The sequence below is a fragment of the Diospyros lotus genome, chromosome 13 (assembly GCF_014633365.1).
Source record: "Diospyros lotus cultivar Yz01 chromosome 13, ASM1463336v1, whole genome shotgun sequence".
Classification (NCBI taxonomy): domain Eukaryota; kingdom Viridiplantae; phylum Streptophyta; class Magnoliopsida; order Ericales; family Ebenaceae; genus Diospyros; species Diospyros lotus.
Genome location: NC_068350.1, coordinates 38,826,317 through 38,850,260, shown reverse-complemented (window position 1 = coordinate 38,850,260; position 23,944 = coordinate 38,826,317). Strand labels below are relative to the sequence as shown.

At 36.5% G+C, this 23,944-nt stretch overlaps 2 protein-coding genes across 5 annotated transcripts; one reads left to right on the top strand and one right to left on the bottom strand.

Annotated features, from left to right (window-relative positions):
• Positions 1–1,313: 1,313 nt before the first annotated feature.
• On the bottom strand, positions 1,314–22,452 carry LOC127789031 (uncharacterized). Of its 4 annotated transcripts, XR_008020479.1 has the most exons (4): positions 21,194–22,449; positions 21,017–21,073; positions 20,512–20,591; positions 1,314–1,397 (listed from the first exon to the last, which is right to left on the bottom strand). XR_008020479.1 is itself a non-coding variant. In XM_052317779.1 (3 exons), exons 1-3 carry the CDS (start codon positions 21,994–21,996, stop codon positions 19,118–19,120), a joined length of 879 nt encoding a protein of 292 aa, XP_052173739.1. In that variant the 5' UTR covers positions 21,997–22,452; the 3' UTR covers positions 18,798–19,117. The 4 variants fall into 4 exon arrangements, 3 of the variants coding, with proteins under 3 accessions (XP_052173739.1, XP_052173736.1, XP_052173737.1); XM_052317779.1 differs by lacking the exons at positions 1,314–1,397; positions 20,512–20,591 and adding an exon at positions 18,798–19,136 and having other exon boundaries at positions 21,194–22,452; XM_052317776.1 differs by lacking the exon at positions 1,314–1,397 and having other exon boundaries at positions 19,232–20,926; positions 21,194–22,443.
• Positions 9,713–12,095, top strand: LOC127788230 (uncharacterized). The gene is made up of 3 exons (XM_052316341.1): positions 9,713–10,735; positions 10,848–10,904; positions 10,994–12,095. Exons 1-3 carry the CDS (start codon positions 9,765–9,767, stop codon positions 12,093–12,095), a joined length of 2,130 nt encoding a protein of 709 aa, XP_052172301.1. The 5' UTR covers positions 9,713–9,764.
• Positions 22,453–23,944: the final 1,492 nt, after the last annotated feature.

Below are 23,944 nucleotides of genomic sequence, written 5' to 3'. Positions count from 1 at the left end.
GCCGTCGATCTTAGATCTAAGGAGAAAATGCAACACTGAATAATAGAAGAAGAAAAGAAAAAAAAACACAAAATAATTTTTCAAAATTATAAAGCAAACGAGTTTTCTAGTTTTCCATTTTAAGAAACGATTTTTCAGAATGACAAAAAGAACACGTTTTCAAAAATCTAAAAACAGACACTCAAAATGTAAAACTGAAAATGAATTCAAAACTCAAAAGTAAAACACAAAGAGAACACCACATAAGCTTCTAAGTGTCAGACAAACTACATTTCCAATCATGCATGTTATCAGAATACTCTATTTCGACTCCCTGTTTGACACTAATCAAATTATAAGTATTTTTTAAAATAATTAATAATACTTTTCATAAAATCGTAAATAATTTTACATAATAAAAAGTGTTTATTTTCAAAACTATAAATACAAAAATATTTATAATTTTCTACTTAAATAATATATAGATGTTACTTGTGACAATAGATTGAAGACAAGTTTGTGATAATTTTGACTACACCTGCTAATCAAGTGACCAACTCAACCAAGCTTGGAAATTAAAAAAAAATGATATCAAAACAATAATTTTGCATTAATTACTACAAAAATAATGGCATAGTAATAATTTGATTATGTTGGGAGGTTGAGATTTAAAGGAAATTGATAATTATATAAAGTTTTTATAAGCTCTTTATCTCAATATAATTTGTTAGGAAAATATTAAAAAATCCGATAAAAATAGTTTTTTATTCATAGAGCTTATACATACACAAACTAAGAAAATCGTTAGTATGGCAGGGTAGTTGAATTGGTTAGCTCATTAGTTGAAAGTACACTAAATAAACAGCCAATTAAGGTGCATCTAAAAACATTCATAGGCCGCACAGTCAAATTCACTAAAACCATAGCCACAGTGATGACAACAGGGGGATTCAACCCCTGCCTTGGGGCGCGGATGCAACTGTGAAGGTGGGAGTGAAAATTCACTTCCATGCGTGCGCCAAACTTCACGTCAAAAATTGTTCAATAGAATAGATGCATTCTGCATGCAGAGATTGATCGCATTCCATGCAATGATAGAACCAGTAGTTGGAGTTAATGTCCGCCTCACAGATTTCATAGTAATACTCATCAGGCTGGCCTTTGATGGAGGAATAGATAAGAGCAAACGGGTGTTTATCATATCTATGCCTGGCTGAAAACGGAAGAAGAATGCATATGATGCACACCCTAAAATGACAAGCTTCACATTGAAAAAAAGTAGAGAATATGGAGCGATTTCCTCCACATGCATTGCAACCACTATAGCAACCTGTGCATTTGTTCCTCTTCAGGACAAGATTGTGGTCATGAGCTTCATGTTTGATTAATCGCGGAAGTGAAGCACATTTGAGATCAAGGTAGAATTCACAAGTACTGCAACCAAAGCCAAACTCGATGTAAGGCAATTGACAATTACAACAACTGTAAAACCAAGTCTCTGTCATCAAGTAAAGTGGGTGTTCTGGGTGAGATATGTGTTGGAGTTTACTGAGTAACATAGCACACCACTTGTGAAGAGGAAAGTTGCATTGAGTGCAATGGTAGAATTGGGATGAGATATTCTGTGCACAGCCACCGCATAGTTGGTCATCATTTGATTTGTCAATTTTTTTGTTGACAAAAGTCAAAGAGTGGTCTTTTTTACAACAGAGAATTTTGGTGACTCTTTTATGCCTTCCTTGTAAGCTAAGGTTCTTGATCAATTGGGTTATTATTTCAATAGATTCCTGAAGCACAGGCCAAGTGATGGGAATAATCTTTTCTTTAGGATTCCTAAAATCACAATGTAAGAAGAGAATGTGTCTAATTAAATATAATTGAGTAAAAGGAAAAATTCCAGTTGGGGGGGGGGGGGGATGCTTACGTGAGTTTTGTTTGAATATCACTGAAAGCACAGAAAAAAAAAAGGACGAAACTTGCTTGGATAGAGAAAATATTTATTCAAATTAATCAAATAAAAAAAAAACATCTAACATGTGAAGGACGAACCGAAGAGAAGAGCCTACTTCTTGAAATTTTCAGCCTCCCCCGACAGCGGACAACCTACATGGACGAGATTACTGCATCCCTCCGAGCAACGATAAACCCAAGACGCTCTCTCCACTCTATGATAGTAAATTTGACGGTGACCAATATTCGCGTATTCTTTTTTTGTAAGTGAATATAATCGTAACAAGTAATATAATGATGAATCAAATATTATTTCCACGAGAATTAGCTTTTGATCCCTACTTTAACTACTATTAATTTTAATAAGCCACACACAATTAAAAAAATACTAAATGAAAGTTGTATATAAATTAAAACTAACTCACCAAAAAAAAATTACAAAATAACTCTTTAGGTTTTAAATATAGAAATCTAATGCACTAGGGTTCATAAATCCATCATAGTTCTATAATTGGTTTAATTTTTCAGTGATCGGGTTTTATAATTCTTACTTTGAGCTGAAAATCGATGATCCTAAATTAATCAAAAGTCTCTCTCGATGGTCAATCGAATCTATACTTACATATGAGATTAATTATCTCTAATTAATCTGCAAATATACAAACATGCATTTATCCACAATGATCATCAAAATAAGATTTCACAAGGCATAACGATATCTCTACCTATTATTGAACCTTATGTCGTTTATTACCAAATGCTAATCTATATTGAATCTCTCGAAAGCAATATAAATCACAAACACGTTCTAATGGCGGCCAAGCATCAAAACAAAATTAGTGCATAACAAACGATCAACTCCAAATACAAGAATAAAATAAAATTCAAATACTTTTAATTAAACCATCATTAAACTAGGTTTCATCGATCACCCTAGTCACAAAGTACTTAGCCTAACATAGTTTCAATCAATGAAAGAATAATAAAAATAAAGTTCATGATGTTGGAGAGAAAAAAGAACGGAAAAATACAACCAAACCGAAGATCTTCAAAAAAATCTCCTTCTTCTTCCTCGACTTGCCGTCTTCTCCTCCTCCCTAAAGCTCCTTAATCTCCCAAAAATAATTCTTTATATAGTCCTCTTTACGTTATCAAAGTCATGCACCTTGAAGGAGTCTATCTCTCTTTTATTTGGATTGAAACGGGCTTAAAACGATCTTTTTCACGAAGTTTTGAACCCTATCGTGGTATGCTTGTTGCTACAGACCCGTGAGCTTCAGAAACTAATTCATAAAGCTGTCCTACAGCGGTATGCATTCCGCTGTAAAACCGTGAGCTCCAAAAACTAAGTCTTATAGCGGTCCTACAGCGGTATGCATTCCGCTGTAAGCCCGCTAGCCTTCTTCTTTAGCCTCTTACTTTATCATCTTCAACTTCTTGCTCTCGATACTCTTTTGCTTTCTTTTAATTCGATACCCGACCATGCCTCCAAGCTTTATTTCACTCCCATCATACACCAAAATCATTCTTTTTACTCCATGTCCGCTTTAACACATGCTCCACATCTACATAATCATATATAGAACCAAATCAAGTAGAAATTATGCTCATTGAATGTATAAATGCTAAGTTTATAGAACAAAATAAGTGAATAAAAGACACTTATCAGCCAACAATATCGCGAAAACAACGAAAGAGGGTAAGGGGGTGAGGGTGGTTGCGAATGTCAACGGTGGTTGGCTCGGAAGCACAAATCTGACACACAAATAGTTAAGAAATTATTTATTTAAAATATTAGAGAGAAAAATGAGAAAAAAATAAAAGAAATTATAAAAAAAAATAGGTATTTATATTTCTTTTAAATAAATATGGTGTCTAGGGATCATTGTGGCTTAAGTGATCTCTAAGTTCAGCATGAAAATTGATGTCAGGTACGCAAATTGAGACGATGCATATTTTTCGAGGTGTTATGAATTTCGTGTTAAAGTGAATGGTTCTCCCTAAAAGCTTGTATGTGATATGATTACTTATATTATGCATGATACTTATGAAAGTTATGATCATTTTGTTATATTTGTTCATATACTATTGCATAAAAAGTCATGATTTTTACGTGACACAATATTATTGGCATATTAATACTCGTACATGTGATTAAGATGTCGCCCCGATAGTGTAGTCGTAATTCGCTAAGGGCAATTGATGGAACAACGTTAGGATTATTCTGAAAACAGGTTGGGATTTTGCTTAGAGTTTCGTATCGGGCTTGTGGGCCAGGGAAGTTACACTAAGGCATATGTTATTCATGTATTTGCATCATGCATTCATGTATCTGTTTTTAAACACTCACTAGAAAATTCATCTTCTAATTGAGTTATGCCTTTGGAACATTCAAACGTTCTAGATAGGACTTGCAGCTTAAACATGGAAGTTATTGAGATGTGACGACACGCGGTAACGTGCATGTCTAATGGATTCAATATGTGATTCTGGTATTTTGCTTCATCATAAAAAGACATATATGTTTTTAATCTTATACTCTTTTGATGATTAGTACTATATAAGAGTGTTATGTATTCAAGTGATGTTTTAAGGAACCGATCATGCAATATTGTTCAATATTATTGAGGTATTCAGTTATTATCTTTGAAAGATAAGTTTTCATTTATTTTGTATTTGAAGATATATTATGGTACGGATTCTTATGTTATAATTTAAGTGAATTCGGTTATGTATTATATTAGATTTCGATTATTGTTTCTGCATTTATGATAATTGTCTGTCTTATCTCATTGATTTCCTATTTTGGTATGCGGAGAAGTTAGATCGGGATTATCAAAAAATGATTTATATTGAATTTATCTTAAATATATATATATATTTATATCTTCGAAATTTCTAAATTATTTAACGATCGGGAAAAGCGGGACTGTAACGCCCCACTTTTTCGGGTGCGTTATAAATTGGGACAATAATTGTTTTTCTTTCAAACACTGAAACTAAGCTGCATCATTCCTCGAATCCGTTCCAGAATTTTCAAACATTAATCTCGAAAGAGAATCATTATACACATCAAATGGGGAAGCAAAGATCGAAACCTGATATCTTAACATTAATTATAAATAAATTCTTACATTTTCAACATTCCTCGAAACATTCAGAATTTAAAGTAGCAGAATACATGGGCTACATAACATACATTTCATTCTTCATGCACTCTGCTAAGTGCCTTATCATGCCTCATTTATCCTCAAATCTGCTACAACCTCCATCTGGAATGTTTGAATATTTCAGGGGCAAAAACTCAAATTAGATGATGAACCATCTAAGTAAGGGTACACAATGTTATATCATGTGTGTATGCAATGTCTTACCTCGTAGGTGTCAACTGCACCCCTCATGCTGCCTGCCATTTTTGCGGCCACTTCTTTCGAAATCTGGGTGTATGGGTGCACCCTTGGTAAAGTAGCAGTGCCAGTTCGTACTCCCTACGACCTCAATGCGAGTGATCAATGATATCAACGTGTATTTATGCATTTCATAGTCATGTCATGTATGCAGTTTACGTGATTGGTACATATCAGAGTATGTCAATATGATGAAAGCATTTTTGATGAACATAATTCACTTATAAATCAAGCATTTTTCATAAAATTAACTTTAATTGAGAAATATCACTTACCTTCTCAAGCTTATCAAACTATCTCGATATTTGCACCTGTCTTAAAGTGCGTACATCGTCTAGATTTGCGTGTCAATCTCAAAATTTGCACCAGTCACTTCAACTTAAGCCTCAAAACATCCTTATTACCATAATTATTTAAATAAACATTAAAACCTATTTTTCCATAATTTCTTGCATTTTCTTTAATTTTTTCTCTATTTCTTCCTATTTTCCCCTCAATAAATCCAAACTAAATATTTTTAAAATATTTTCTCAAATATTTCACTACGACAATTCATAAAATAATATTCTTAAATTTTTAAAATTTTCTAGGAAATTTTACTCACCTTAACTTAACATCTCTGATTTCCTCGGTATGCATGCCCTATCCTTGAAAAGCGTGCCCGGACCGCTTTTCTAGCTAAAATCTCCGGAATAATAATAAATCACCAAATCCTATTTTTTCGGGATTTTTTCAAAAAATTTTCCTAATTTTTCTTCTTTTTCTTTCTTTTCTTTTCTTTTCTTTTTCTTTTTCTTTTTCTTTTTCTTTTTCTTTCTTCTCCATCTCTTCTTCTTCCTTCGCACGTCTGCAACTCCTCTGCTCCTCCTTCTTCGCGACGGCCATGCCGCACACGGTCTAGCTCCGCCGACTATCACAACCGCCCCAACGGCCACCACCAACGTCGCCGGCCACCCTTGCTCCCCCGTGCACAGCCGCAGCCACAGCGGCGCTGCACCACGCCCGCGGCCCTCTCCCCTGCCTCGCGGTGCTTCCATGGCTGCTACCATGGCCAACTTCGGCCTTCATTGCTGCCTTCAACAGCCGTTTCTCGACCTTTACTCGCCGCCACCGGCCTTGCTGGCCACTGCTAGGCCGCCACCGGCCTCTTTGCAGCTGCCTCAGCTCCGCCCAGCTTGCTTCCCATGCGGCCATAGCCGTTGCAACCTTGGGAGCTCGCAACTATGGCCGCTTGCTGCTACTGTGGCAGTTTGCTTCGCCATTGCCTCGGCTGACCTCTACCTCACGATCTCTTTCCTTCTAACTCGCAAGCCTTCTCTTCCTCTCTCTCGGCAGAAGCTGCTCACTGCCATTTGCTTCCAATTTATTTCTATTTATAGTCCATGCCACAGCCTTACGCCATGCCTCAAGCCATCCCTCAATGCGTATAGTACACTCAAGTTGCAGCTACACATCACCTAGTGCGTGCAAATCCATCCAATGTTGCAGGTCATGAGATTGCAGGACATGGCGGAATTGCAGGGGTTACGCTCACAGCACGCATATATAATATATATTTATATATATATATATATTTTACACTAACAAAAATACACATTAAACCACAATTTTTACTTCTATTTCATCAATGCAACTTCTCAAATTGCAAGTATACCCTCAAATGCCAAATTAAATTGCATTATCATATCGAAATTCCAAAATTAATAACTCAAAACTTAGTCAAAAAGGACGATTCGCCCCACTGTCTTCTCCGGGTTGTCGTTTCATCCCAAAACCACTGAACGGTTGCTCATTACGCAAAACCGAAGCCCCCCTAGGGTTTCGTTAATTTTTTGGGAGCCTCCTACAATGATTCGATTTTTCAGCCTAAATAACAGCTGTATTTTAGCTGTACTAAAAATTGTTCCCGATCTGATTTCCTTCGATACCATAAATTCTAACTCGAAACGCATATTGAGACCATATCATTTTCCTTAGACAATTTCACTCCGAGGCATTCCCTGTAGTTGATTCGGTACTTGAAATTGCTATAAAAATTAATTTTTCGGTATTCTAAACTTATTAAAATTATATGGCAACCTTATACAAATATAGGCTATTACAGGACGTTACAAGGTATTTTGATATTTGCATGGTTTTGTGAGTTTAAAGTGTGTGAGAATATTTTGATATTTACTTTTTTTTATTTTTTTACTTTTAAATAAAATAATTGTCAAATGTGATAAAATAGGTAAATTATGTAATTAATTTATTTGAGTTGTTAAAAATATTTTTTTTAAATAGTGATTAAAAATGAATTTGTTTTTTGAAGGATGGTTAGTTTTTTGTAATTTTTACTTTTTAAATTTAATTGGTTTAGGTTTTTTATATAAAAATATTTATTTTTGTTTTTACTTTCAATTTATTTTTGACACTAATATAAGTATAGGTATAAATATTACACCTATACTTGTAAGAAAAATACAAAAAATAAAATAGGAGAAGATGAAATGATAGATTCATTTAGTTTTTTATCCGATATTTTTACCCACCTATCCTATTAGCTTTCTATTAATTTTGTGAGAAATTCTATTCAGAATCCAAAAATTTACTCTTCAAAACCCATATCTCATCAAAATTTTCAATAATTTTAATATACCTCTTTTACCCCCCACAACCCACAGCCAACCCTCTCCTCCGATCACCTCTCATTATCGACCATCACCTTGCATCTCTTATCGTCGGTCATCACCTATATAAATATATACATACACACTCACACACACTTATATATATATATATACACACAGCATGTCCACGGCCATGCAACCCAACACACACACATATACACTCATACACCTATATAAATATATATATACACACTCACACACTTATATATATATATATATATACACACACGAGTTCCATGGCCGCGGCCATGGAAACCCCCACACCTCCCGGTGCAGGGGGAAGGCTAGTTTTATTTTTTTTATTTTAATTAAATTTATTTTATTATAATAAAATAAAATAATATAAATAAATAAATTCTAAATATCTGTATTTTAAGTAATTATAAATTAACTAATTTTAAATTTTAAATCATTGTAATTAAGTGTTGAATTTTTAATACTTAAAAAAATTTAAAATTAGTCAATTTATTTTATTGAATTACTTAAAAATACACATATCTAAAAATCCTATCATCATTTAAAATAATTTTTTTAAAATATATATATCTTTACCTAATTCAATAAGATAAATTTAAAAATTCTATCATCATTTAAAATATTTTTTTAAATATATGTATCTTTACCTAATTCAATAACATAAATTAATTAATTTTAAAAAAAATCAATAAGATAAATTAATTAATTTTAAATTTTTTTAAGTATAAAAAATTCAACACCTAATTACAATGATTTAAAATTTAAAATTATTTAATTTATAATTACTTAAAATACAGATATTTAGAATTTATTTATTTATATTAATTTTTATTTTTTATTTTATTTTATTATAATAAAACAAATTTAATTAAAATAAAAAAAAATAAAACCAGCCTTCCCCGATTGCTTAATTCCCCGCACCTCGCGATGCGGGAGTTGTAGAAACCCCCGCACCGCGAGGTGTGGGGAGTTCTGAAAGTCCCGTACCTCACGGTGCGGGAATTGCTGAAACTCTCTCAACACAAGGTGCAGGGGTTTCCATGGTCACGGCCATGGAACTTGTGTGTGTGTGTGTAAGTATGTATATATATATTTATATAAGTGTGTGAGTGTATATGTGTGTGTGTTAGGTTACATGGCCGCGGCCATGTTATGTGTATGTATATATATATATATATATGTGTGTGAGTGTATATATATATATATATTTATATAGGTGTGTGAGTGTATATGTGTGTGTGCTGGGTTGCATAGTCGCGGCTGTTATGGTCGCGGCCATGCTATGTATATATAAGTGTGTGTGAGTGTGTATATATATATTTATATAGGTGATGGTCGGTGATAAGAAATGCAAGGTGATGGCCGATAATGAGAGGTGATCGGAAGAGAGGGTTGACTGTGAATTATGGGGATAAAAGAGATATATTAAAATTATTAAAAATTTTGATAGGACTGTGTTTTGAAGAATAAATTTTTAGATTCTGAATAGAATTTCCTTAATCTTGAAGCAAGAAATGATGAAGATGCCTGAAAAATTACATCTTCTGTCCTTTATAAGATACCATCAGAAATTATTGCAAGGGGACAAAAATAAAAAAACAAAAAAGAAAAAGAAAAAGTTAATTACCTGGGGAGTCCCAGGGGCCCACTGCCTGCAAATTAAAAAAAAATAAAGTAAATCAATTTAATAAATCTAAATTGCGATGTCTGCGATTCCAGCATCGACGGATTCCTATATCGTTGTTCCGACTACGACTTCGATCTCCACGTACGCTGCGCTTCAATGGCGCTCCGTTATCAGGAACCAATCTCTTCTTCTTCATCATCATCATCACCACTATCGCCATCACCATCGCCATCATCAGGAGTAGAAGAAGAAAGGGAAGAGAAACAAAACCCACGGACGGAGAGAATGATGGAATTAACACAAGGAGAAATGGAGGGGAAAGATCTGCGAATAATCGAGCACCCGAGCCATGATCACCCACTGCTTCTCAGAGAATCACTCCGAGGCGGCAGCTGCTATGGTGGTGGAAGTGTCCCAGTTTACTGCGACGGATGCAGGGAACCAATCTCCTCCTCCTCCTCGTCGTCGTCGTCGTCGTCGTCGCCGTCGTCATCATCATCATCATCAGGAGTAGGGGGAGGAGGAGAAGCATTCTATGCTTGCCCCAACTCCGATTGCTGGTTTTTGCTGCACAACCGGTGTGCAGAATTGCCCTCTAAAATTGAGCATCCTTCTCACCCGGAGCACGCCCTCACTCTGCATCACTTTCGCTTGCAATATTATCATCGATGCGAAGTCTGTCGCTCCGAAATCAACGGATTCATATACCGTTGTTCCAACTGCGACTTCGATGTCGACCTACGCTGTGCTTCAATGGCGCTCCATATCCAGGATTGGGTCGATGAGAACAACAAGATTCACCAACACTTGTTGATTCCCATTGAGATGGAAGTCCAGTTTCTGTGTACTGCTTGCGGTAGAGAACATAAAGGCAAATCCTATCTCTGCCCCACCTGTGGTTTCTGGGCCAATCAGATTTGTGCTTCTGCGCCAACCACCGTTGACCTCCACAGCCACCCTCACCCCCTCACTCTCTTTCGTCCAGCTTCTCGCCGCCATGAGAAGTGTAAAATCTGCAATGAGGAAGTGAAGAGAGCGTGTTGGGCCTATTTTTGCTCGGACGGATGCAAGTATTCAGTCCATGTAGGTTGCTTGCCGTTGGAGGAGGCTGAGAATTGTTCCAACAAGTAGGCTCTTCCCTTCTGCCCGTCATGCTACATGCTAACTAGATATTTTTTTAATTGATTAATTTGAATAAATATTTTCTCTACCCATTTCATTTTTTTTTTGTGCTTTCAGGGATGTCCAAAAAATATTTCATTCGGATTCAACAAGCCATAAAATTGACATACTCATGTGAGCATTTTTCCGTCGTTAATTGGAATTTTTCCTTTTACCCAATGATACTTACTTGGCCACATTCTCCCATCATATCTTGGTTTTAGGTATCCTAAAGAAGATATTATCCTCCCTTGGCCACTGTCGAATGAACCTGTTGAAGTAATGACCCAATTGATCAAGAAACTCACCTCACCAGGAAGGCATAAAAGAGCCACCAAGACCCTCCATTGCAGATATGACCACCCGTTGATTTTTGTTAACAAGAAAATTGATGAATCTAAGGATGATCAACTATGTGATGGTTGTGCACAGACTATCTCATCCCAATTTTACCATTGCGCTCGATGCAACTTTTCTCTTCACAACTGGTGTGCTGAGTTACCTAACGAATTGCCACACATATGTCACCCAGAACACCCACTTCGCCTGTGTACACAACGAAGAGAACCCATTTGCTCACTTGCTTCTACCTTGATATCAAATGTGCACACTAACGGGCTTGTGCACACACGAACGGTTATGGACCACACCTTTTGTGATAGTTGTTATATGCAAACTAACGGGTTTGTCTATGGTTGCTTCACTTGTGACTTCTACCTTGATCTCAAGTGTGCTTCACTTCCACGATTAATCAATCATCGAGTTCATGATCACGATCTTGCCTTCAGAAGGGTAATGAACGAAGATCCATGCAATGCATGTGGATCAAGTTACATTAGATACTTTAATTTTTTATGTGAAGGTTGCAATTTCGGGTTGTGCATCAACTGTGCTCTTCTTCCATCTTCAGTCAGGCATAGATATGACAAGCACCCATTTGTTCTTACCTATTCTCCTATCAAAGGACAACCTGATGAGTATTACTGTGAAATCTGCGAGGAGGACATTAATTCATTGTATTGGTTCTATCACTGCATCAAATGCGATCAATCCCTGCATCCGGAATGCATATATTCGATTGAACGACAAGTGATTCTGAAGTTTGGGGCGCGATTCGAAGTGAAATTTCACTCCCACCTTCTTAGTTTCGTCCACCGCCCCAAGGCGGGGGTCTTAGCCCCTTGCCATGATTGTGGCCATCATTTCAAAGAATTAGACTACATGGCCTATGAATGTGATGAGCAATGTGATTTTTGGATGCACCGTTCATGTTTTTCTTCCTTTCAACAAACAAAGCTCACCACTTCAATGACTCCAGCAAACTAAGGATTTTCTTAGTTTGTGGTTGGTTGTTTAGAAGTTGGAGACTCTTCTTCCTTTGGAACATATTTTGTCCTCCGGTTGCCTAAGGATCATATAGTAATTGTCCTTTAATTAGTTAGGCACCTTTAGTACATGATTCTCTCCATATATCTTTCTATTTGGTTTATGATTGATGTCATTTAAGACTATATTTTGTCTTCAATTGTATTTATCTTAGATGAATAATGTCTCCTTCAGTTGTCTTTTTTCTTCAGAAATAGTTGGTTTTATCTTTAATAGATGTATTTCTTTATCTAAGAAAAAAAATGAACATATTCATGGTCTACCTTTTACATCTATGCTTCGAGTGTATGTTTCATAGATGCCATTAATTATTTGGTTAAAATCCAATTTTCAAACTAACCCGACTAATTTTGGTTAATCCAGTTCAATCTTTTTCTAAATTTAATTCGTTTGAGTTTCTTATATTGAAATAGTTATTTTTGTTTATAGTTTTGATTTTTTATTCAATTTTTAACATGAACGTTACAATTTTAAACCAAATAAACACAATTGACTAAAATATATAATTATTTTACAAAAATATTAATAAGTTTTAATACTCTTCTGTGTTATATAAAATACTGATATCTAACAACAACGGTATCCCAACATCTTCCATTTTAATAAACTTGGTCTAAATTCAAAATTGCTCTTGATTTTTCCCTACTCTTAAAACAAAAATTAATTGCAAAAGCAAAAATAGTTTTCAAATTTTAAATTCATGTAAAACTCAATGAAATTGATGTATTTTTATAAAATTTCATATAAAAAATATTATCTAAATAATATTACAATAATATGTTTAATGTGATTAAAAGTCACTCTTATATTTTTTATATTAATTATAGAAGAGTTTTTCTATTGGTTATTGATGGTTTGTTTAATTGGCTACGTTGTTTTCTCACATTGTGGTTTTAGGGATCTCAAAGAAGATATAATTATTCTTAACAGTTGGCGAGTGTCACATGAATCTATCAAATCTTTAACATCCTGTATCAAGCGATATAGAAAGGTTCGGAATAATTTACCCTGATAATTCTATGTGAACTTTTCAAGGGGATCACCCATCCTTAGATTTTCTCAGGTCAAGCACCCTTAATTTTGGAGTTCTTTGTCTGCATTCAGCCCAAAAGGTATCCAATCGATGTTGTTTCCTTCTTTACTTATCCTCGATATATACTACTCTTCTCTGGACTCCCGGGATATTACATTCTCCCCCTCTTGAACACATGACGTTCTTGTCATGTGACCTTATAACTGGTCCCAGACATTTTCCCCTTTGGAGGCTACCATCCTAGAAGCTTGTCAGGAGCCGCTCCTTGATCAGGCCTTGCGCCCCAGTGCCATTCCCCGCCATCATTGGACCGCCTTCTCTAAGGGTCGACTCTAATACCACCTGTAACATCCCGCATTAAGCGATAGAAAGGATCGAAACAACTTACCCTGATGGGTCTACGCGAACTTCCTAGGGGAGTCACCCATCTTTGGATTTCTCCAGGTCAAGCACGCTTAATCCTGGAGTTCTTTGCCTGCATTCAGCCCAAAAGGTATCCAACTAATGTTATTTCCTTCCTTACTTATCATCGATATATACTACTTTTCTTTAAACTCCCGGAGTATTACAGAATCAATGACCTAATTGATCAAAAACCTCAGCTTACAAGGAAAACATAAAAGAGCCACTGTAATACCCCATGTTCGTATGACGTTGCCACGTAATTTCGATGAGATTAGGATACTGAAAAATTGAATTAATAGCAGTTACAAGTACCGAATCAACTGCAGGGAGTGTCTCAGGGTAGAATTATCTAAGAAAAATGATATGATTTTGATGAGCACTCTGAGATAGAATTTATGGTATCGAAAGAAATCTGATCGGGAACAGTTTTCGGTACAGCTAAAATACAACTGCCATTTAGGCTATAAAACCGAATCGTTGTAGGAGGCTCCCGAAAAATCAACGGAACCCTAGAGGGCTTCGGTTTTGCGTAACAAACAACCCTTCAGTGATTGCGAGATGAAACGATAGCCTGGTAAGAATACTGGGGCGAAATCGTCATTATCGAGTAACTTTAAAATTATTAATTTTATATTTTCGGTATTATAATGCAATTTAATTTTGCGTTTGAGGGTATACTTGCAATTTAAGAGTTGCATAGATGAAATAGAAGTAACAATTGAGATTTAATGTGTAATTTTTATAATTTTTTTTAATTTAAAACATAATATATAATTATATATTTATATATATGTACGTAGCAGGCGCTCTGCAAATCTCCATGCCTTTTTACTTTAAACCCATGCCCTGTAATTTCAATTTGCAAGTTAGGAGTCCTTCACGCAAATCCAATCCCTGCAAGTCCAAATCTTCACCCTGCAATTGTTATGGAAAATTAAGGGTCTTAGACGTAATGAGGTATGGGCAGTGAGGTGGGGGAGAAGTGGAGAGCCTATAAATAGAATAGAAATGGAAGCTGAAAGCATGGCAGTGAGCACATGAGAGCTTCGGCAAGCAAATGCGAGAGAGAGAGAGAGAGAGAGATTGTAGGTAATGAGGAGGGTCATTGGCTGGTGGCCATTGCAGCTACAAGCTCCAGGCGGCCATGGCCGCAAGATGGAGCAAGGCGCGGGCAGCCAGCAAGCGGAGGAAGGCCGAGCAGCAAGTTCCAGCAGCGGGTAGGGGAGTAGCAACGAGCAAAGAAGCTCGGAGAAGGCCAGGAGTCGGTCCGGAGAAGCTGGCGCGGCCATGGAAGCCATGGCCGCAACCAGTTGCAGCAAGGCTGCAACCAGCCGCGGCCATTAGCGGCCGTGAATGGCTGCCAGCCACAGCGCAGTGGCTGCATCAGCGGCCGGGGAGGTTGGCGGAGGCGATCGCGGTGGCCAGCAGGCAGCAAGGGAGGCGATCGCGCGGCCAGCGTGGGCGGCGGCAAGGCCGGCAGCCGTAGTGCTCTGTTCGCGCAGAAAGAAGCAGAGGAGGAAGAGAAGGAAGGGAAGAAGAAGAAGAAGAATAGAAGGAAGAAGAAGAAGAAGAAAGAAAGAAAAGAAGGAGAAAAAAAAAGGAAAAAAAAAAAAAAAAGAAGAGAAGATGGAGTTGCAAGCGGGAGGAGGAAGAAGAAGGTGGAGAAGAAGAGGAGAAATAAAAGAAAAAAAGAAAAAAGAAATAGAAAAGAAAAGGAAAAAGAAAGGAAAAGAAAAGGAAAAAAAATAAATGGAAAAAATGTCAAAAAAATTTCAGAAAAATTTGAGAAAATAGGGAATTATATTTCGATAATATTTCAGAGATTTTGGCGAGAAAACGGCCCGAGCACGCATTTCAAGGAAATGGCACGCATATCAAGAAAATCGGAGATGCTAAGTTAAGGATACTTTGAGGTTTAAGTTGAAGTGACTGGTGCAAATTTTGAGGTTGGCACGCAAATCGAGGCAATGCACGAGGCAAGGCACGAATATCGAGGTAACCTGATAAGCTCTAGAAAGTAAGTGGTACTTCCTCGAAATGTTTTCATCATATTGACATGCCCTGATACGTAATCATCACGTAGACTGCATACATGACTATGAAATGCATAAACACACATTGATATCATCGATCACGCACATTTATGGCCGTAGGGAGTACGAACTGACACCGCTGTTTTACCAAGGGTGCACTCATACACCTCGGTCTCGAAAGAGGAGGCCGCAAAAATGGTAGGCAGCATGAGGGGTGCAGTTGACACCTACGATGAAAAACATTGCATACACACATGACATAGCATTATGTACCCTTACTTAGATGATTCATCATCTAATTTGGGTTTTTGCCCCTGGAATATTCAAACGTTCCAGGTGGAGATTATAGCAGATTCAAGGATAAATGAGACATGAAATGACACTTATCAGAGTGCATGAAAAATGGAATGTATGTTACGTAGCCCCTGTATTTAAATTCTGTTACTTTAGATTCTGAACGCTTTGAGAAATGTTGAAGATGTAAAAATTTATTTATGATTAATGTTAAAATATCAGGTTTCGATCTTTGCTTCCACATTTGATGTGCATAGTGATTCTCTTTCGAGATCAAAGTATGGGAATTCTGGGACAGATTTGAGGTATGATGTAATTTAGAATTAAGTTTGAAAGAAAAAAAAAATTTGTCCCGGAATTGTCTCAATTTATAACGCGCCGAAAAAACGGGGCGTTATAGTTGGTATCAGAGCTTAAGTTTATTGGAAGCCCTAAGTGACTCGGATATAGTGAAATTAGAGTTAAACCCTATTTGGAAATTAGGGAAGAACGAATTGGAGACTTAAGAGGATCCGATGTTGACAGAACCAGTTAGTAGGACCCCCAAGTAAAGGCTTAAGGGAAATAAATTCATGGTTCGTAAAATGAGATCCCTATTTAAAAATTTGGGGATTGTCGGTTGAAGGCTTAGAGGTTATTGGATTTCAGTGTTGAGTAGTGGAAGTACATGTCTAGGGAAATTCTGGCTAAGGAAAGACTTGGTATTTAAGTGTGTCCATTTGTGACCCACCTCTCTTTCCTGGGAACTTACCTGGTGTACTATTTACGTACAGATACTATTCCAATATATGATTACTATTCTCGATGAATAGTAAAAGCCAGATGGAAGCTAGTACAATGATCTAGTTATTGAAGTTAGGATCTGACGATATGATTTGGGTGTAAGGTTAACTCGGTAACCATGATTATGGATCCAAGAGATTCAGAGACTATTGATTTGAGGTCTGTTGACGTACGAAAACCGTCAACCGAAGTTCGAGAGCCCGCAATGCAATAACAGGTGCCGAAGAGTAAGGAACAGAAGCAAAGGAACCAACAATAAGCACACAAGATTTTTACGTGGTTCGGCTCGAATGATGCCTAGTCCACGACTGTTCTCTGGTTATTCTAGCAGAGTCACAGTATGTAATTTTATGATCGATCCCTTTACAGTGGTGTATTCTTCTCTATAAATAGAGTCATGTTGTTTACAATTCGAATCAGTTCTAAATATGGAAGGAGTCTATTCCGTTGATGGCGCTTTCCTTATCGGCTCCGGAATATCAGGGATAGGTTCCTTGTCTTCAGGGATTTGAATTACTTCTGATAGGCAGGTGTATATCGCTTTCGATAATCTCGCGGTCTCCTAGTTGTTCTAATCTTTGGCGCATCTTTCGGCGAAGCAGAAGTCGTGATGTTGTGATGCTGGGATGTTGTTTTGAGTGAGCTCGCTTAGAGCGAGCTCGCTGTCTTCAGGTGACCTGACTTTTTACCGTGAGACTCTTCATTGGCGGTTCTCGATCTCTGGGCCTGGCGAGCCTCTAAGGAATTCCGGCCGACCTATTGTGCCTTGGGTATTTTGGGTTCGCCCTGCGCAACCGAGTCTAGGGTTCACCCTGCGCAACCGAGTCCAGCCCGTCAGCTGAATTCCGGAGATCTCCCATAACAAGGTCATTAGTCGAAATCCTTGCGATGAATGATAGGATAGCTGGTACTTATTAAAATGATTAAGTCATGGATGATTAGTCTGATATGACATAGCCTAGATGTTGAGTTAGGATTGAATGATAAGTATTTCGAGGACCATTTAGTATCTCGGAAATAAGATGAGTAGATTAGGGATCCAACGAATTGAGTCAAGCAAAAGGTCGAAGATGGCCAAGTGATGGCATATGAGTTAAGTCAATTGATGAGGTGACGGTGGTACAATCGATGTGACTCGCAAAGACGGGATAAGAACCCTAGCAGCGTGACGACACTACTGGTTCGGTGTTCGCAGTGACAGATCTGGATCTAGGGACCCACGTGCAGATGGTTGATGGATGGCTTGCGATAAGGTACGGGAAGCCCGTCGATCGAAGCATCGTAGCAAACTGCCTGGGAGACGATTAGATGCTGAAGATCTGGGACAGCCCAGTAGGGTCTGTACCTTGTAAGGGTTTAAGTCCCAATGGTATAGGGTGCGAGGTATGCCACTAGCTAAGGTTAAAAGAGCCTGGAAGCCTAGGAAATTAACCCGAATGAAATGGATTGAATATGGACTAAGTGACTTATTTAAAGAATTGTATCGGGGTTCGCGGTCATCTTGGGAGTAGGTGACATGACGAACAATACGAGACTCGAGGAGTAGAATACATCGGTATCTAGTCTGACAATGGGATCATGAATGGCCTTGCATCGATAGTCAGCGGGATCTAAAGATCGAAATGTGAGAGTCAGTGAATTCTCGATAAATGAGATTTTGGGTAATACAACATGGCCAGTTCAAGGCCTTGGTGATGAATAGTGAGATAACAACATCGATTCGAGTAGAGTTCGGGTATCGAAAAAAAAAAAAAAAAAAAGAGTTGTCCAATAGGTTATATCGACCCTAAAAGAACGATGTCAACAGAGGTGGGTCACAAAGATATGGCCAAGCATGCTAAACACTCAGAGAAGATGGTGATATCTTGGGAAATAAAGGCATGTTCTCTTTGGCAATTTCAATCCGTTTTGAAGTTTTAATTTTTTAAAATATTGAAAATACATTTTCTTTGTTATTCTTCAAAACAAATTTTCAAAAACAATTAAAAACTTTGTAAAAGAAACCCAAAACAACAAAATATTGTTTTGAGTGAAAATATACCGAAAACTTAAAAACACAGAAAACAGTCTCCCCCCACCCCCAACCCCCCAAAATCTAGACAGAATTCAATTTATTCTCTCTCTCCTCTCTACTCTATCTCTCACAAGCATCGGCCGTCGACTATCCCACTATCTTCGTCGTTGCCATGAGCCACTGTTGACCTCGCTCGCCATTGTCGAAAGCCTTCGTCGACTACCCACTGGCCATTCAATCTTGCTGGTTCAAACCGTGGGTCTCCTTTCTTCTCTCGACCTCCTCCAATCATCTTCGTCATCTCCATGAGCCGCCGTCGACCTCGCCCGCCATTACTAAAAGCTGTTACCATTGATCTTGCTGGTTCTATTGAAAGTTGTTGTCGTCGTCGATCTTAGATCTAAGGAGAAAATACAACGCTAGAGAATAGAAGAAGAAAGGAAAAAAAAAAAGAAACATTAAATAATTTTTCAAAATTACAAAGCAAATGTGTTTTCTAGTTTTCCATTTTAAGAAACGGATTTTTAGAAAATAAAAAAAAGAACGCGTTTTCAAAAATCTCAAAATAGATACTCAAAATACAAAACTGAAAATAAATTCAAAATTCAAAACTAAAACACAAAGAGAACACCACCTAAACTTTTGAGTGTTAGACAAATTGCATTTCCAATCATGTTATCAGGATACTCTATTTCAACTCCCTATTTGACACGAATAAAATTATAAGTATTTTTTTAAAATAATTAATAATACTTTTCATAAAATCATAAATAATTTTAAATAATAAAAAGTGTTTATTTTTCAAAACTATAAATACAAAAATATTTATAATTTTCTACTTAAATAATATATAGATGTTACTTGTGACAATAGAGTGATCGAAGACAAGTATGTGATAATTTTGACTACACCTGCTAATCAAGTGACCAACTCAACCAAGCTTGGAAATTAAAAAAAAATAAACATGATATCAAAAAAATAATTTTGCATTAATTACTACAAAAATAATGACATAGTAATAATTTGATTATGTTGGGAGGTTGAGATTTAAAGGAAATTGATAATTTTATAAAGTTTTTATAAGCTCTTTATTTCAATATAATTTATTAGAAAATATTAAAAAATCCAATAAAAATAGTTTTTTATTCATAGAGCTTATAAATACACAAACTAAGAATCCTTAGTTTGGCAGAGTTGTTGAATTGGTTAGCTCATTAGTTGAAAGTACACTAAATAAACAGCCAATTAAGGTGCATCTAAAAACATTCATAGGCCGCACAGTCAAATTCACTAAAACCATAGCCACAGTGATGACAACAGGGGGATTCAACCCCTGCCTTGGGGCGGCGGATGCAACTATGAAGGTGGGAGTGAAAATTCACTTCCATGCGTGCGCCAAACTTCACGTCAAAAATTGTTCAATAGAATAGATGCATTCTGCGTGTAGAGATTGATCGCATTCAATGCAATGATAGAACCAGTACATGGAGTTAATGTCCGCCTCACAGATTTCACAGTAATACTCATCAGGCTGACCTTTGATGGGGAATAGATAAGAACAAATTGGTGTTTATCATATCTATGTCTGGCTGAAAATGGAAGAAGAATGCATATCATGCACACCCTGAAATAACAAGCTTCACACTGAAAATAAGTAGAGAATATGGAGCGATTTCCTCCACATGCATTGCAACCACTAAAGCAACCGTCGCATTTGTTCCTCTTCAGGACAAGATTGTGGTCATGAGCTTCATGTTTGATTACTCGCGGAAGTGAAGCACATTTGAGATCAAGGTAGAATTCACAAGTGCTGCAACCAAAGCCGAACCCGATGTAAGGCAATTGACAATTACGACAACTGTGGAACCAAGGCTCTGTCATCAAGTAAAGTGGGTGTTCTGGGTGAGATATGTGTTGGAGTTTAGTGGGTAACATAGCACACCATTTGTGAAGAGAAAAGTTGCATTGAGTGCAATGGTAGAATTGGGATGAGATATTTTGTGCACAGCCACCACATAGTTGGTCATCCTTTGATTTATCAATTTTTTTGTTGACAAAAGTCAAAGGGTGGTCTTTTTTGCAACCAAGGATCTTGGTGGCTCTTTTATGCCTTCCTTGTAAGCTAAGGTTCTTGATCAATTGGGTTATTATTTCAATAGATTCCTGATGCACAGGCCAAGTGATGGGAATAATCTCTTCTTTAGGATCCCTAAAATCACAATATAAGAAGAGAATGTGTCTAATTAAATATGATTGAGTAAAAGGAAAAATTCCAATTGAAGGGGGGGAAAATGCTTACGTGAGTATCTCAATTTTATGGCTTGTTGATTCTGAATGAAGCTTTGTTTGGATATCACTGAAAGCACAGAAAAAAAGATGAAACTTGCTTGGGTAGAGAAAATATTTATTCAAATTAATCAAATAAAAAAAAAAACATCTAACATGTAAGCAGGACGAACAGAAGAGAAGAGCCTACCTGTTGGAATTTTCAGCCTCCTCCGACAGCGGGCAACCTACATGGACGAGATAACTGCATCCCTCCGAGCAACGATAAACCCAAGACGCTCTCTCCACTCTATCATGGCAGATTGGACAATAGTCAACATCATCGCGAAAACAACGAAAGAGAGCGAGGGGGTGAGGGTGGCTGCGGATGTCAACGGTGGTTGGCCCAGAAGCACAAATCTGATTGGCCCAGAAGCCACAGGTGGGGCAAAGATAGGATTTGCCTTTATGTTCTCTACCACAGGCATCGCACAAGAACTCAGCCTCCTTCTCGAGGGAAATCATCGGGTGTTGGTGAATCCTGTTGTTCTCGTCCACCCTATCATGGATATGGACCGCCATTAAAGCGCAGCGAACGTCAACACAGAAGCCGCAGTCGGAACAACGGTAATGTAATTCGTCGATGGTGGAACCGCAGACATAACATTCATAATAATCACGCAAGAGATGGAGACGGAGAATGAGGGCGTGCTCCGGGTGACAGGGATGCTCGATTTTAGGGGGCAATTCTGCACAGTGTTTGTGCAGCAGATACCAGCAATCGGAGTTGGGGCAAGCATAGAAAGAGCCTCCTCCTCCTCCTCCCCCTGCTCCTGATGATGATGAAGAAGAAGAGGAGATTCGTTTCCCGCACCCATCGCAGCGAACTTGGATACCTCCACCACCATAGCCGTCGCCGCCTAGGAGTGATTCTCTGAGAACCAGTGGGTGATCATGGCTCGGGTGCTCAATTATTAGCAGCTCTTTCCCCTCCATTTCTCCTCCTAATTCCATCAATCTCTCTATGCGTTGTATGTGTCTTTCTGCTTCCAAATTACCCAAAAGATTCTCACAACTTAATTAAAGATTAGGCCATCTATCAAACAATTTGGGAATCTACAATTTGAGGTTGAATTCCACTTCATGACAAAGGGATATTTGTTAGCTGAACCGCATTTTATATCAATCTCTATTAATTAATTGAAGATAGACTTCTTGTTCCAGTCGTTGCTCCTGGCTGGCTTCAATATATATAATCAATAAAGAGTCTTTACTTTTGAACTCTCTAAAACCTCAAGATGAAATATAAACATAAATTGTATGTAAAGTAATATGGCTCCAGTTGTAATCAACTAATCAATATATAATATGGTTCCGGTTGTAATCAGCTAATAGAAATGGAGTTGGTGTTCGAGTTGGGAAATGCCAAGAAAAAGGAAAGGAACAGGTGACTTGAGAGTTGCTAGGAAAGAGGAGGGGGGGGGGGGGGGAAGAGAGAGAGAGAGAGAGAGAGAGGAGAGAGAACTGTTTAAATATGAGGGTGAAATGATTAATTTTAATGTTAAGTTAATTGTAAATAATATTTGTATCATTATAAAAAAATTGCAAGTGTACTGCCCATAAAACTAAAAGAAATTATTGAAGAAAATGACTTAATTACCATAATTTGAGGCATTTTTGGTTTCACTACAAAAAAAATAAAAAAAATTAGAGACAAATTTTAGAGGGAGAAAATTTTTTCCATCTCTAATAGAGACAAATTTAGAAAAATAATTTTAGACTGATTTAGTGATAGAAACTAGTCGTCTCTGATTTAGAGATAGAATCAGAAATGGAATTTTTGCATCTTTGATTTTTTTTTTTTTTTTTGCTCAAAAACAAATTTAGAGACAATTTTTTTGTCTTTGAAATTAAAAACAAAAATTCTATATATTTTCCTCGCCAGAGACAAATTTTTTTCATCTCTGATTTTAATTTTCGTCTCTGGCCTCGCTCTTAGCTTAAAGACAGAATTAATTTTCGTCTCTATTTGTACAAAATTAAAGAATATAAAATAAAAATAATTAAAAGTGAAAATATGCATGCAATAATAAAATAATTAATATTTTAAAATATAAAATAATTAGTATTTATATGTTAGAACATAAATATAAACAATATTTATATTATGCCAAGCATCTATTTGTAAATTCTATATTAAGAGTTTTTTAATTTATAATAAAATAATTAATATTTTAAAATATAAATAATTGGCATTTTAAAATATAAAGTATGCATGTAATAATAATTAGTATTTAAAAATATAAAAATAATTAGTATTTATATTTTAGAAAATAAATACAAATAATATCTATATTCTAACATATGTGGAAGTATCTAAGTTTAGAGACGAAATTTTTTTGTTTTTAAACTCTATATTAAGGATTTTTTATTTTATAATAAAATAATTGATATTTTATAATATAAACAATTAATATTTTGTTTATATTTATATTCTAATATATCTTTTTCGTTTCTAAACTCTGTATTAAATATTTTTTATAATAAAATAATTAATATTTTTCACATATGTTAATTTAATGATAATATGATTGATCGTTGGTAAGATAAGGAAAAGTTAGAATTTTTTATAAAAAATAGGAAAGAATAGTTTAAATATAGGTTAGGACAAATAAGTAATTGATCGGGTTCTTGGGCCTCATGATGAAGTAAATCATGTTAGGGCCGTCGATCACACTAGAATCCGAGTTTAAGTTACAGGGGAAACAATATTTTTTAGAAAAAAGGAAAGCCATACACACGAGCGTGCACATGCCGCACGTGCCCAAGCCATTGAGCACCACACACCCTCTGCTACTATTGTTGCACCTATTATTATTAATTAGAAATAAAATTAATTTAGTCATTAATAGCCACAAAATTGATCTCGATAGCTTGTTTTTCCCATCTTAAAACCAAAATG